This window comes from Podarcis tiliguerta, assembly GCF_965153285.1.
Source record: "Podarcis tiliguerta genome assembly, chromosome: Z".
In the NCBI taxonomy this organism is placed as follows: Eukaryota; Metazoa; Chordata; class Lepidosauria; order Squamata; family Lacertidae; genus Podarcis; species Podarcis tiliguerta.
The window spans coordinates 42382805-42397726 of record NC_139553.1 but is presented as its reverse complement, the minus strand read 5'-3'; the positions used below and the strand labels follow the sequence as shown (position 1 = coordinate 42397726).

The 14922-nt window shown below is 39.8% G+C and overlaps 1 protein-coding gene across 13 annotated transcripts in view; it reads left to right on the top strand.

The window, feature by feature from the left end:
* AFF2 (ALF transcription elongation factor 2) overlaps positions 1-14922 on the top strand; it is a 382241-nt gene that overhangs the window by 288183 nt on the left and 79136 nt on the right. For all 13 annotated transcript variants that reach the window (XM_083422401.1, XM_083422406.1, XM_083422407.1 and 10 more), the window contains one exon: positions 14305-14342. In XM_083422401.1, the coding sequence (XP_083278527.1) occupies positions 14305-14342 (38 nt within the window). The remainder of the gene's footprint in view (positions 1-14304; positions 14343-14922) is intronic.

Below are 14922 nucleotides of genomic sequence, written 5' to 3'. Positions count from 1 at the left end.
CGCAGTGTCATCTCACCTCCCCACCAACAAAGCAGGATGAATGCTCAGTAGACAAGCCACCTGGAAACCAGCCAAGAAACCTGAAGTTTAGCAGATCAGAAAGAAACGTAGACCTTCAGCATATCTACATTTTGTCTCCTAGTGATTCCTTATAATGGCTCGTAAACATGTAATTGGTTTTTACACTCCCACAACCCAGCAGATGAACTCTGCAATGGAGCATTGCATTGACAATGGCAGCATCAAGGCCTCACGTCTCCACTCCACCCCTCCTCTTTCTCTTTCTTTCTCCACGATGTCGCTGCTGTTATCCTTTGCTTTTGCCCTTTCCTCACTGGAGAGTTATTCATTGATTGAGAGAGGGATAGAGATTAGGGTCTGCTGCAGATTCCCCAAGGACCACAATAAAGAAGACCTTCATCATAAAGGAGAATCTAAGGGCAACAGCTGCAAGGAAAGGGAGGCCAGGAACAGCCTTTGCTGAAACGTCTTTCAGCGTGGCAAAAGGAATTTTAACCCATAAGGGGGCTCTCTTCAACACAATAATAATGGGAACACAAACCAGACCTAGTTAGAGCAAGCAAGAGATAGAGATTCTCCCCCTGGGATGTCACCCTTGTATTTGTAGAGACTTGTTGAAGCCTGTGCAGCTTATCTGCTACTTATCTGGAAGGGTTTGGCGTTAAGCCGACAGACGATTTCCAACATGGACGCCACCCTCACATTGGGATTCTGAAAGGGAAGGGGGGGAAGTCGTTGCAAAGAAAAGATCTCTAAATGTCAATCTTTGAAAGCTGAACCAGAGATACAAATGGGGACTTGGGACAGCTTAAAGCAGGGCTGCTAATTACCACACACGCCTTGGGAACCTTACCTGGAAATGAAACAGCATGTGCAAAGGCAAAACATCCCAATTAATCTTCAGGTGGCATTGCCTTAACTTCTTAAACTAGACACCAACATATTTTCTCAGAGGACTAATGTTGTGGGCAGATGAGAGATGCCATAGTTAAGGGGCATGTGTGCTCCATTGCATGCAGAAATCCCCAGGGTCAGTATCTTGTTAGTGGATCTCATGTAGTAGAAGTGAGAAAGACATTTGCTTGAGGCCGCAGGGTATAGCTGACAGACCAGGGTAGACAAGTCTTGGGCTGGACAGCTCACTATTGGCCCACCAAGCCCAGGACTAGTCTACTTAGACCCATACTATGTATTATGGGCTAACAGTCCTGGACTAAAGGGACCGACAATCCATATTCCGGGAATCTATATTCATGTATTATTAGGATAGGCTATGTGGCACCCTCCAGATGATGTTGAGCTCCAAATCCCATAAGATTTCCAGTGGGAGGGCTGGGTTAAATGTTTAGCCCAGCTGAATATTGGTGGTTTTGGAGTGGCCCTGTCTTGTATTTTCATATAATGTCCCTGGCTAGGACACCATGTCATTCATCCTATAGCATCCATGGCTACTTCAAAGTATGCATTAGCTGGCTGGATGTGCAGCTTGGATTTCTAGACTTAAAAAAGAAAATGACATGGGCTACCTAACAAACAGCAGTGAATACTATTTACACACACGCCACTCCTGAAAGTCAAATTACTTTCTCTGTCACCAGCACTAAATGACACCCAGTTCCCCCATACACACTTGCATTCAGAAGAAGGGACTGAGGAAGATGGAGGCAAACCTTTGCCCAGCCTTGGTTCCAGCCAGCCATGCCCTTTCCATTCCATTCCTCTCCATCACTGTTCTCCATTCCTGCCCATTCCACAGTCAGTCAGGATCCTGCAGCCACTAAGCATAATCCATCTTTATTTGGTTGTTATGGTTCCTTCTCTTTTAGTTCTTTTCTCAAAAGTATTTTTGTACTTCCAACTGTCTTAAGGTTCCCTCAAGTCAGCTGATACCTCCCACTTGCATGTAGATGTTTTCATTTTGGCTACTTAAGGAACCCTTCTTGGAGAATGAGTTTCCAGTTAGAATATAGCTAAAAAGTCCAGGGTGCCAGAGCTCTACATCTGAAGCTAAGACTTCCCAGCCACACTCCCTATTTAGCCTATTGGGCAGGGTAAAATTCACATTTGTTGCTACACCCACCTCTACTTCTGACCCCACCTACCACAAAAAATAGAAGGATGTGTCAATTTTGGTTCTCTCTCTCATTTTTCCAATCTTAAATTGAGTTATTCACATTTTGCAGCAATTTGCAATATATAGAAGAAGAAGAGTTTGGATTTGATATCCCGCCTTTCACTCCCTTTAAGGAGTCTCAAAGCAGCTAACATTCTCCTTTCTCTTCCTCCCCCACAACAAACACTCTGTGAGGTGAGTGGGGCTGAGAGACTTCAAAGAAGTGTGACTGGCCCAGGGTCACCCAGCAGCTGCATGTGGAGGAGCAGAGACAAGAACCCTGTTCCCCAGATTACGAGACTACCGCTCTTAACCACTACACCACACTGGCTCTCATATATATACTTAAATATATATATATATATATATATATATATATATATATATATATACACACACACACACACACTTATATATATATATACACTTATATATATATAAGTATATATAAGTATATATAACTATATGAAAGTATATATATATACTTATATAGATAAGTATATATAAGTATATGTAAGTATATATATATATATATACTTATATAGATAAGTATATATAAGTATATATAAATATATATATATATATACTTATATAAGTATATATAAGTATATGAAAGTATATATATATACTTATATAGATAAGTATATATAAGTATATGTAAGTATATATATATATACTTATATATATATGTATATGTAAGTATACATATATACTTATATATATATAAGTATATATAAGTATATATAAGTATATGAAAGTATATATATATACTTATATAGATAAGTATATATAAGTATATGTAAGTATACATATATACTTATATATATAAGTATATATAAGTATATGAAAGTATATATATATACTTATATAGATAAGTATATATAAGTATATGTAAGTATATATATATACTTATATATATAAGTATATGTAAGTATACATATATACTTATATATATAAGTATATATAAGTATATGAAAGTATATATATATACTTATATAGATAAGTATATATAAGTATATGTAAGTATACATATATACTTATATATATAAGTATATATAAGTATATGTATGTGTGTGTATATATATATATATATATATATATATATATATATATATACTTATATATATAAGTATATATAAGTATATAGATATACTTATATATATAAGTATATATATATATATATATATATACACACACACACACACATATACTTATATATACATATATATACTCTCATATGAAAATTCACCAGCATTATAGTGTGACTTTCTCCTAATTATATGCAGCTTTGTCTAATATGCATATTTTTGCAAGCAATTTCCCCTAATACAATGTATTTTTGTGCATTGTTTTCACTAATATATTTATTTTTATGCACATCCCTAAGCATTTTTGTAGCTATTATTTGGTTGGAGAACTGCATCGCAAAATTTGGATGAGTGTGGATTTTGAAGGATAACTTTGTTTCAATTCACATGCTGTCTTGAAGAGAGAAGATTGGATAGATTTGTCTTTAAAAGCAAACTGAATCAATTCTTTTCTCTGTTCCTACCTACCACTGACATGTAAATCCCAGAAGTAAATTTGGCTCCTGGACTGAAAAAAGTTCAAAATCCTTATTATATAGAATATGAACCTTCATAGGCAGTCTGACCACAGAATGCTTCAGAAAAATAAAGAGAGTAGACCTTTTCTAGAGCAACTGAGAGGCATCTTATTTGACAGAATGCTGGTATATATGGGCCTTGGTCGGATCCAATCCAGCAGTCCTTACAACCTTATAATTAACAGCAAGATGAGTGTTAAATTAATCAGGTATCAGCTTCTCAGCTAGAGATGTGTGTATTTTCTGTATGGAAAATGTAGGCATGGGGAGAATGTTGAATATATGAGACACAGGAGACGAGAGCCATTGTTACAAATGCAGTCTTTTGATAAACAGCCTTTGCATCACCCTGAGGGAAAGGCTGACCTAAACCGTGACACTCAGACTCCCAGATGCAAAGTTGCCAGCTTCTTGTCACAGGAGATTAGGGTAAGGGCTGATATTTTCCTCCGGAGACAATGCACTGAGCTGGGGGCACCATCTTGCAGGAACAACTCTCAGTCACTGCGCTGTACCAGTTTCCCTGAATGCCAAAGGGCGTGAGGGTCATTTTCTCATTGCTTTGACTGCAAAGGGCCTTCCAGAATTCCCATAAAGTCAGCTCAGCTGGGTCACTGAAACTATCCTCAAGATCCATTAAAACACACACACACAAACCATTGTCCAGTAGCACCTTAGAGACCAACTAGGTTTGTTCTGGGCATAAGCTTCTGTGTGCATGCACACTTCTTCAGTTACTGTGTCAAACCAACACGGCTACCTACCTGACTCAAGAACCAATGTAACAGTGGAAAAGCTGATGGGACTTGGCACACAGAGACCTGGGCTCAGATTTTACTCATCTGTGATTCTGTTCATCCATCTGTTGGCCTGACATAGATCACAAGATTTATTGTGAGGATCAAGTGAAATAATGCCCCTGTATATGCCACCTTGACCTTCATTGTGGAAGGGCAGGATACAATCGTGATGGCAATCATCAGTCTTGAACTGCCCTTTATAAATATAGTTTTATGGGAACGAAGGATTGGTTGGTTGGAATGGTATGGGTAGGACACTTAGACTGCATTCGGGCAGCACATTCTTCCATTTTCCAGATCTTCCCTTGCCTGTTATTTATTTGCATTTAATGATATCTCTCACTCAGAATAAAACCATTTCTGGAATCCTAGGAAAACCTAGTGGAAGTTTAGTGCTCATTTCTGTGTGAATTGCTTTCGGGGGCAGGGGGGAAATCAACCTGGTTAGACTCAAAAATCATGGGATGAAATTCAGGACTGCGTTGTGGCATACAGTTCTCTCCCGCCATTTTCATGGGTAAATCATGTGGGAACAGAAGGATACAGTTGCCACCCCATGCCCACTAGTTTGAATGTAATTTAGTATGACACGGTTTGTTTGTTTTTTAAAAAAGTTCCATGATGCAGGAAGTATTGCAGTGTAAGAAGAATGCTAGAAACTGGGACACAAATACTATCATTTTATATAGATATATAAAGCTTTTCTTAATGTTTAAACAACACATACGCAACAACAAAAACTCCTACTGCTTTAATAACTATAATGCTGCACAGAATATAGCCATATTATATAACCAATCAAAGAAAAGGAAGAATCCAATGCAATAAAAGAAAAACAGAACAGTATCAGAAATCAAACCAGTCAAAAGATTTAATATGCTGTAGGATAGTGTCAGTTATCCATGTTGTTCATATTCATAACAAAACAGTGTCATTCTGCTGTTTGTAAGCTTTTCATTTAAAGCAATCTGCCACACCATTTGATACTATGTCATAAGAGTTGCCCCTTCCAATCCCTTCCAGAATGTGGCAGTCACCAACCTTGGCCACCACCTGTAAATATTCAATTAATGATTTAAAGCGAACATTCAAGTTTTCACCATGAAATAAATTCAGCCTGGCTAGCTCACTTGTCTCTTGTAGGTGTTGGCCAGTAATTTCACAGATCTCCGTAAAGACAGGATCAAAAATGGAGAGAGATTATCGTATTGCCAGCACTTGTCATAGTCTCTCAGCCTAAGCTACCTCATAGGATAACAGGGGAGCAGAAGAACTGCATATGTTGCTTTGAACTCCTTGCTGACAACCTGGACAAAATTATATATATATATATATATATATATATATATATATATCCAGAAAGCACATGCTATGTTACAAAATGACTGCAGCATCGCAGCAAATCCTACCCTGACATACGGATGATACATGTGACATTTCAATCACATGGCACATTCTAGGGGATATAGCCGTGAGTATAAAAATCATAAGGAAATTACAAAGTGAAGTGGTGAAATTGTCCGCCTCAATCTGCTCTCCATTTTCCAATTACCTTTAATTATCTTAATGTACATTTTCAGACTCAAAATTAGTGGCAGCCACATGATGTAACCCTCTTAATGTCCTAAGGGTCCACTTTAGGCTCTTTCAATTCCATTTCTGTCCTTCACAGTATGATCTCCCCTCTCAGACCTTGTTCTTCCTGAGGCTGTGAAACCATGACTGAGCTGTGCCACTTCAGGCTACAGGAAGTCTCTGCCATCACGGAATAGGCCTCTGTTCCAAAACAATTAACAGCACATGGGAAATTAGATGCCCCATGGTGAAGGGATTTGGCGTAAGTCTTCTCCCTGTCATGCCAGGGCTGCAGATATTTATTTAGATATTTATAAGCTGTGTTTTCATAATATTACAGCAAGCCCGTGTATAACATTCAAAATTGCAGTAAGATCAATAAGAACATCAATAAATACTGGTCAGGAAAAAGGAAATTGTGCTTCAAAAGCCTGACTGAATAACACCGTTTTCAGGATTCTGTCTGATTTCTTCCCAGCTGTACTGGCAAGGAGTTCCTCAGGGCAGGGCCCACCACAGAGTCAGGGCTCAGTACCCAGCAAAGGCCATCCGAAATTCAGAGATGTGGGGAAACACCAGAAGTTCCCCATCAGAGGAGATCTCAATGATCAAAGTAAAGCAGAAGGGATCAGTTGTTTAGTACTCCCGAGGTGTTTAAGGCTTTGTGCATTAACACAAGAACCTTGAATGTGGCCCAGTATCAAACTGGGAGGCAGGCAGACATGAAGGAAGCAAGGAGTCAGCATGAATGGGCAGTGCTATTTTTCTAGGAAAAAGAGGTGTTGGAACCCACCAACACCTTGTTTGCTTATAATGGCAATGGTGCCCACCAGAAAGGTGCCGGAACTGAATTCCAGTTACTGGGTTGGTACCATGATGGCACAGGGGCAGGGTAGGGTGATAACAAACTTGGGGCTGGCATCATGCTGGTTCTGCTGGTGCATTCATTGCTGGTGCACCACTGCCAGTTCCTGCTTTCCACCATCTTGGTACCATCATCGTACATGGCAGTAACTCTACTATTGGAAGGACAATGGCGTGGCACTGCCCAAACTCACCAGATGCTAGAGAGAGAGAGAGAGAGAGAGAAATTTACCCCTGGATTGTAATGAAACGTCAAAGGGATTACAAAAAGAATGAAATAATAAAATTACCAGTAAAAAAGAACAGTTCAAAACAGCTATTTAAAACATTTAAAAATAAATAAATCTTCAATAAGTTAAAAAAAATATTAGAATGCATGTCATCATTCTACATACCTGGAATGGCTTGTTTAAACAAAAATGTCTTTAGCAGGTACCAAAAAGAGTACAGTGAAACAGCTTGCGTGATAAGAGACTCATAATGGTAGATAGATATAACCCCCACCTGCTTCTTAAAGTGGTGCTGCCCAGATAGAGCTATATGGCTTCAGTGACAACTGGACCTTCGAGTACTTGGGAGGGTTTAGAAACCTCCTTCCTGCTTCATTTAAATAAAAACAGAAGCAGAGAAATCATTATTAATTGCTGGGGGGGTGGAACCCTTGCTAAGCCTACATTTATGTAGGTTGAACAAATATCCCAACTGAGAGAAAGAGCGAGCAAGGCATCTGAAATCCTTTAAATTAATAATCAAAAGTTCACATCACGTCTCAGACAAATCAAACTTAGCCAGGAAGACGAGAAGCAGAAATTATTAACTCTGTAGTCAAGCTGATGGAGGTTCAGTGAGATCATTTTGTTCAAAGATTAAAGGTGATGAGTGCTAAAGTAATTGAGGAGGATGACTATGACAATATTAGACTAGAACCATTAAAGTCAGTAATGATCAAAAGTTAATTATCAAAGCAGAGAGAACTACTCAATGCAGACAATTTGTGTCAATAGCTAGCTATCCCAAGAAAGAGAACTGGGTGAGAGAAGGGACTAATTTGAAGACAGTATTTTCTTATAATGACGTTACAGCAAAGATGCATATTTCAAAGGATGTTGGCTACAAAAAGAGAGATTAAGAAAATAATGCATTTTTCCCCTGATCAGAGAATAATAATTATCTCTAATTGGCAAACCTGCTGCATACAACATGTTTTCATACAATGTATTTTTGCATTCAAATGCAACGTGTACTCAATGAAGCATCATTGAATGGTGCTGTAAATTTAGTATTCCTCATAGTTGCCAGATTTTCTATTTGTTTCTTTACTAGTGGGGAGTCCCAGCACTGCCTAAGTACTTTCAGAAACCCAAAATATATTGTAATTTTAAAGTGGACAGTGTAGTTTTGGAGCTTGGAATAGGTTTAACAATGTCTTGATATGTTGTCACCAAACTTGACACGGGTTCCCGTAGTGTCGGTGAGGGCCAACATTGATGTTTTCATGCTGGACTCCATTTTAAATCAAGCTGGTAGACTAAACTGTTACTTTGGCGTGATGGGTCTAAACTCACAAATTACACTATCCATTTAAAAATCACAAAATTTGAGAGTTTCTCTAATTAAAAAAAAAAAAGCATGGCCAGCACCAGGCACTCCTCTACTATATATTTTAGGAAATTGCTTGTCTATGTCTTCTCTATGCATTTAGACACCTCTTGAAATAAAATCACCAAATAATTTTTCTTGTTGTTATTTTGTTATTTGAATTTCTGGGCAGTGCTGGGCACTTCGCACTAGCTGTTACTATTTTAAACTTGTGCGCTGCCTTGTCACAAAAAAATGGCATCTTTGCAATGCTCGGAAAATAAAAATGCAGCAAAACAATAGTGACAATTTTATTCCAAAATGTAATATCAGCATTTCCAGAAAGCTTTCAATAAGCCCCAAATCAGCAACAAAGAGTCCTGTGCAACCTTAAAGACTTTAAAAATCTATTATGGTATAATAAGCATTTGTGTGCTAGAGTCCACTTCATGATATCCATATCTGCATTTTTAATAGCAGTGTTTTAATAAACAATCCTGTAACATTTCATTTCAATGAACATGACATCAGCATTTCAACAAACCATAAAACGCCAGACTCTATAAAGGAGCAGCAGAAATAATGAAATCTATCCTAGTAACAATAAGAAACTGCTTAGCAAAACTGAAGAGAATAGACACAAAAAGGGAAAGGGAAATCTTTTGGACCCTAACAGAGACTCCAAAAACCCTTATCAAGGCAATATATTTATTAACCTAACCAATAGATTAAACCAGAGTTGGGCAGAGTTGTAGCTCAGTGGCAGAATATCTGCTTTTCACAATGACAAGCATCTCCAGGGCTGGGAAGGATACCTTATACATGAAATGCTCGAGAGTTTCTGCCAGTAAGTGTAGGCAGCATGAGCCAAATGGACCCTAACAGTGTGACTTAGTAGGAGGCAACTTCCTATGTTCCTATCACAAAATATGGGGTACACTTTTGAGTTCCACAGAACTTTAATCAGGCTGGGCGATAATCCAAACTGGGGTGTATGTGTATGCATGGCCTTAAACATCAGCACATTTTTTCCCCTTCCCATCTCAAAATGGCTCCCATTTGCCAACTAGCCTTGTCTTAGGTTCCCTCTGGTAGTGCTCACTTCCTTCATTCTGCCTATCTGTGGCCACATTGCCTACACCTGCTGCCTCTTTTATATCATCCCTTTGGTTTTTGTTCAAGTTTGTCTGGGATAAGCAATCATGTCAGAGCCAGCCCTACCATTAGGCAGAGATGGCCACCTCAGGTAGTACATACTGTGCAGGCAGGAAGCAACAATAGTAGCCCCTCTTCATGTGCCTAAGGCTTCCAGTCTGCTGGAGAACAGAGCTGTGCCACCTGGCCTGGCCTCAGATGCAGCGGAGGATACCATCCCCTTGCCAATGTTGATTCAGCCAACTTTTTCACGTACGGTAGGGTAGGTCCTTCACTTCAGACTGCAAAATGTCTTGGGCCGACCCTATATGCAGACATTTTGGCAGAGGGAAAGGGACTTGTCAACTGGCTGCTGGCATTGGGATCAGAGGTGCTTACCCTTGGTGGACACACCTTGAGGCCGCAAGATTCCACAAACTCAAATGATTGCTTTCTCGTTCTTGAACCTTTTCTGGCTGCTCAGAAAAGTCCACAACACTATTTTTAGTGTCAGCTTTGCTGAGTTCATCAAAATAAACTGCATGGTGCACACTTGTCTTATCAGTTGGTAAGTCCAAAATTATTTATCCCTTGCCTCCAGAGGTGTACCCCACAAGGATACCTGCTTGTGCCCTGGAGTCAAGCTTGTGCCTATGTTCTTTGGGGACATGGTAGTAACATAGACTTCCAAACACACGTATGTGTGACAGGTTGGGAACTCTCCCATGCCAAAGTTTGAAAGGTGTGCGTTTAGCTCCCTTGGTTCTGGCTGTGTTTGCTGCATCTGGCCACAGCTTCTGTGGCAGGGATGCATCCTTTAATGTGCATCTTGCCATCTCCATGATGGATCTAAACTTTCCCTCAGCTATGGAGTTCTATTGTGGTGTGTAGGGAATGGACTTGTTGCATGGGGTATTTATAAACAGAACTGTGTAGCATTATCTTCCATAGAAGCAGATTATGTTGCAGCTACAGAAGCGTGCAGAGAGGTTGCCTGGTTGGATCAACTCATTAAGGACTTTGGGTTGGTGAGCAAGGTACCTGTTAAGCTGCTAGAGGACAATGAGAGGGCATGAAGCTATCTCTGAGTGAGAAGTTCCACACAAGAATGAAATACATTGGCGTAAAGTACCACTACATTCGCAAAATGATTCAGAGTGGACTTGTGGAACTTTCTTATTGCAACACCAAAGAGATGACTGCTGATATCCTGACAAAGCCCCTGCCAAGAGAGAGTTTCCAGAATCTAAGTGTCAAGCTGGGACTCTGAGTGGTTGATTAAAGTTGTTTACTTTTGTAAATGTTGTATTGCCTAAGAAGGGGTATGTGGGATGTAAAAACGTATTGCAGTCAAATACAACATTCCTACAATGCACATGCTGGGGAATGCTTTGTATCACTCAGGAGAAAACTTGCTAGTTCCTCCTGAGCTGGGACAGACTTCCTTTGCATGTGATTTAATGTGGGTGTGGCCTATTCTTGGACAGGAGCACACAGCCTTCATGTTCTGCTCTTCTTGTTACCCATTTTTGTGTTCCTAAGAGTTAGGAGAAGTGACTGCTGAGTCACAGTCACTTGAGAGTATTTCCCTTATGGGATAGTTCACATAGTTATATGTTGTTCTGTAAATTAAGTCTGCCTTCAGGGCAACTGGATGGTTGTAAGCAAACTAGTTTTATGTTAACTTTAATCAGATGGTCATGTCTATTCTTTGAGGAGGGATATAAAAAGGGATCTTACCAGGAATCCTAAATAGTGATGCTTAGATGAGCCTGCAGCTAGCAAACCACTGTGTAATTTAAAAGGGGGGTTGTTTAACAACTCTGCTAAGTTATAGAACTTTCTGACGCAAGTTAGGAAGGATATAATAAAATAATATATCCTCTCCTGCCTCCCTAAACATCCCCACACCCATCACTACTGTCAACTTCCTGATAGCTTTTTCCCATCTCCACTGAGAAAGCAGTTGACGAGAAGAGGGACATTGAGAAGCCCACAGACATATGGCACATTATATAGGTAGAAAATTCAGAAGCAGCAATTATGCCATTGAAATATATATATATATAAATATATCTCACACACATATGAACGACATTACCACTAAAATCTCCAACAGCTTAAACAGCTTGATAGACTCTAGCCATTCTGCCATCCGTGCCCCCAGCTGTGTTGCTTAGCAACATTTTAATTCAAGAAGAATGGATGGAGATGAAATCCCTGCGGAGAGGGAAACAGAAATAAGAGGGCCATTGACAGATGATCTGAGTTGTTTCTTCTAATATACTGTGAAGATCACCAGCTCTTTTCATGAATGATAAATGGACTGTATACAGATCAATGGATTCAGCAATAAACTGGAACCAGCCTCTGAATCTGAGGCGGTGCAGGCCAAGAGGCCTGGATAGTTACTCATTTAGAAGATTTGGAGTGTGTTTTCTTAAAGGTTTCACAAGAGGAAATTGATCTGAACATTTGGTCATCCCATCTTGCCTTTTTCTGTTGATGGCTAATAAAAAATAGCTTTGGAGAAAGAATCTATTCTGCCATGATAGATATAATTCTTCTGATCTCATTGTTTAAGACTGACAGTAGCTAAGATGAAGTTAATTTCTCAGTTGCTGCAATAATTCTAAACAAATTTACTTCCTGGTTTGTTAGATCTGTGCCAATTTGTGATGACCATAAAATCTAAATTTTAAAAAGCATAAAAAACTTGAAGAGTGCAATTCTATGCACTTCTATTTGAAAGTGAGTCCCACTGGCTTTCAGTTAGTCCCCCCCCACACACACACATATAGTGTTGTTGGCTAATAATATGTAACTTCAGAATATTAAACTGTGTGTCTGTTTATCTGAATTTCTAGAGTATTGATGACTGGAATTAAAAAACATTTAATCAGGAGGGAGAGGGTGATTAAGTCATTCTGTTCACAGTCAAACTCATACAAGCACAAGTCCACAATCCCGTTCTCTCATGCAGGCATGAAATCCATCACAGCAATGTCTTGCGTATCCACACATTCACAAGCCATTGGCCAAAGGTGAATGGAGATGTGGACACCATTTTGACCCAGATTTAAAAAGTTTTATTCATTTTATGCCCTTGCCCATTATGTTTAAATTCTTGATGCAAAATTAAGAACATAAGAATGGCCAATGACCCGTCCGCTACCCTGCTTTCACAGGGGCCACCCAAATGGCCAGAGGAAACTCTCACACAGGACCTTAGCACAAGAGCATTTCCCCCTCCTGTGGTTTCCAGCAACTAGCATTCAGAAGCATTACTGCCTCCACAGCTGCAAGCAGAGCATACCTATTATGGCTAGTACCCACCGATAGTCTTATCCTCCATTAACTTGTTCAATCATCTTTTAAAGCCATCCAGGTTGGTGGCCTCCAGTGGGAATGAGCTTCCCTAGGCTGACTATTTGTTGTGCAAATTTTAGCCATGTAAAGGAACTCAAGGAGAAGCTGTGGATTTGGGATGATTTAAAAACAAGCAAACCCCTAATTGCCATGGTATCAATCAAGCCCCTTGAAGCATAGCTGTCAACTTTTCCCTTTTCTTGCGAGGAATCCTATTTGGAATAAGGGAATTTCCCTTACAAAAAGGGAAACGTTGATAGCCAAGCCTTGAAGTGTCTTGGTTTTGACTTTTTCCTTCACTCTACAGAATTTAACACCCCTTTGTCCAAGTCCTTTGCATTCAAGTCTGCCCCTACTCAGCAGGACAGCAAAGTCACATTCCTGGGGGTTTTGAGCCCACCTCACCTCATTATATTTGACATAATGCCTAAACATATTCTCAGGCCTAGGCACAAAGGAATCTATATGTCTTCACATGGTTTAGCCATTTCAACAAATGTGTTAAGGTGCTGGCAGCTGCTGCACATGCATGCAACCTTCTGAACCGTATGTCAGTTTGACCCATTTTCAGATAACAGAGCTCCAGAAGTTCAGTGCTATGTGCACTTTGCCCCAGCTTCTGGTTAAAATATGTGCATTGCTTGACTGGCAGACACAGATTAGCCAGGATCTTGAGAGAGACTCAATTCACAAGTAATCCAAGCTTGTGTGGTAGATGCTTCTGGTGAGCACCGCACTCTATGGTCCTGCATTCATTACCATGGCCACAGGAGCAAAGGTGATTACAGACCTCTCTGTTACCCAGCTAGTGCCATTCCTCCCAGTGGGGTACAAATAGCATTGGAAAGGGCTCCACAATCCACTCTGTCCTTGTGGTCACATTAAGGTTACACCACAGAAGCTGCTCCCCAGTGGTGACTGCACGTGTAATGGATGCCACTGTGAGATCTCCAGCATTCATGCCATCGCTTTACCATCTGCCGCTCTGAAGTTCTGTGGTGTTGCAATTTTTCTACCAGTCTTCAGCACCACTAACCCATTAAAAGTGATAAACAGTTGTTTCTCTTGCTGTGCTTCCTGCTTAATTATGGAGGCTTCCAGTACAATATTGTGCACATTCATTTGCAGTTCTCAGAAATGTGTGTGTGTGTCTTAAGAAAATATGTTGGGTTTACCTCTGTCTTTCTAAAAGGCTGCTCTTGCTAAGATTAACTAACTGCTCTTTCACTTTCCTATTTTTATAGACTGCAGAGAAGACAAAGCCTCGAAACATTCCTGTAAAGTAAGTTATTTTTAATATCCCTTTGAGAGAAAAAAATCAGGTTTAATGAACTTCAAGCAAAAAAAAAAAAAAAAAAAGGAAACCCCACACCTGGGCAATAAAAACATAGTGACTCAGGTTACTCTGTAGTCATAGCCTTTTCTCTTTTTTTTAAGTCCCTGATCAACAAGGACAGGTTTTACATTTTCCATGGCTCACTAATGGCTACAGGCTCCAAGTTGTCCCTGGTTTACATAAATTAATATGTGTCATCTATGAATAGCTGCTAAATGATATTATAATCACATTCAGTGCAGAGATCTCCTAGCCTTGAGGGGGAGTGTGCCCACGCTAAAAAGATTATGGTTTTTAATTGCAATCTCTGGGAAGGTCTGACAGAGGGGAAATAACACAGAGTATGTAGGACACATGGGAATAACATTTTGCACCTATGTGCCTGGGCCCTTCCTAGCCTGTTGCTTATACATATGGAAAACGCTCCCATGTGCATGAAAAGAGCTCTGCAAGATGAGATAAGCAGTCTGCCAGACATTGGCTTCAAAGGCATCTCAGATTGTATTTACTCCATTGCTTTGGAGGC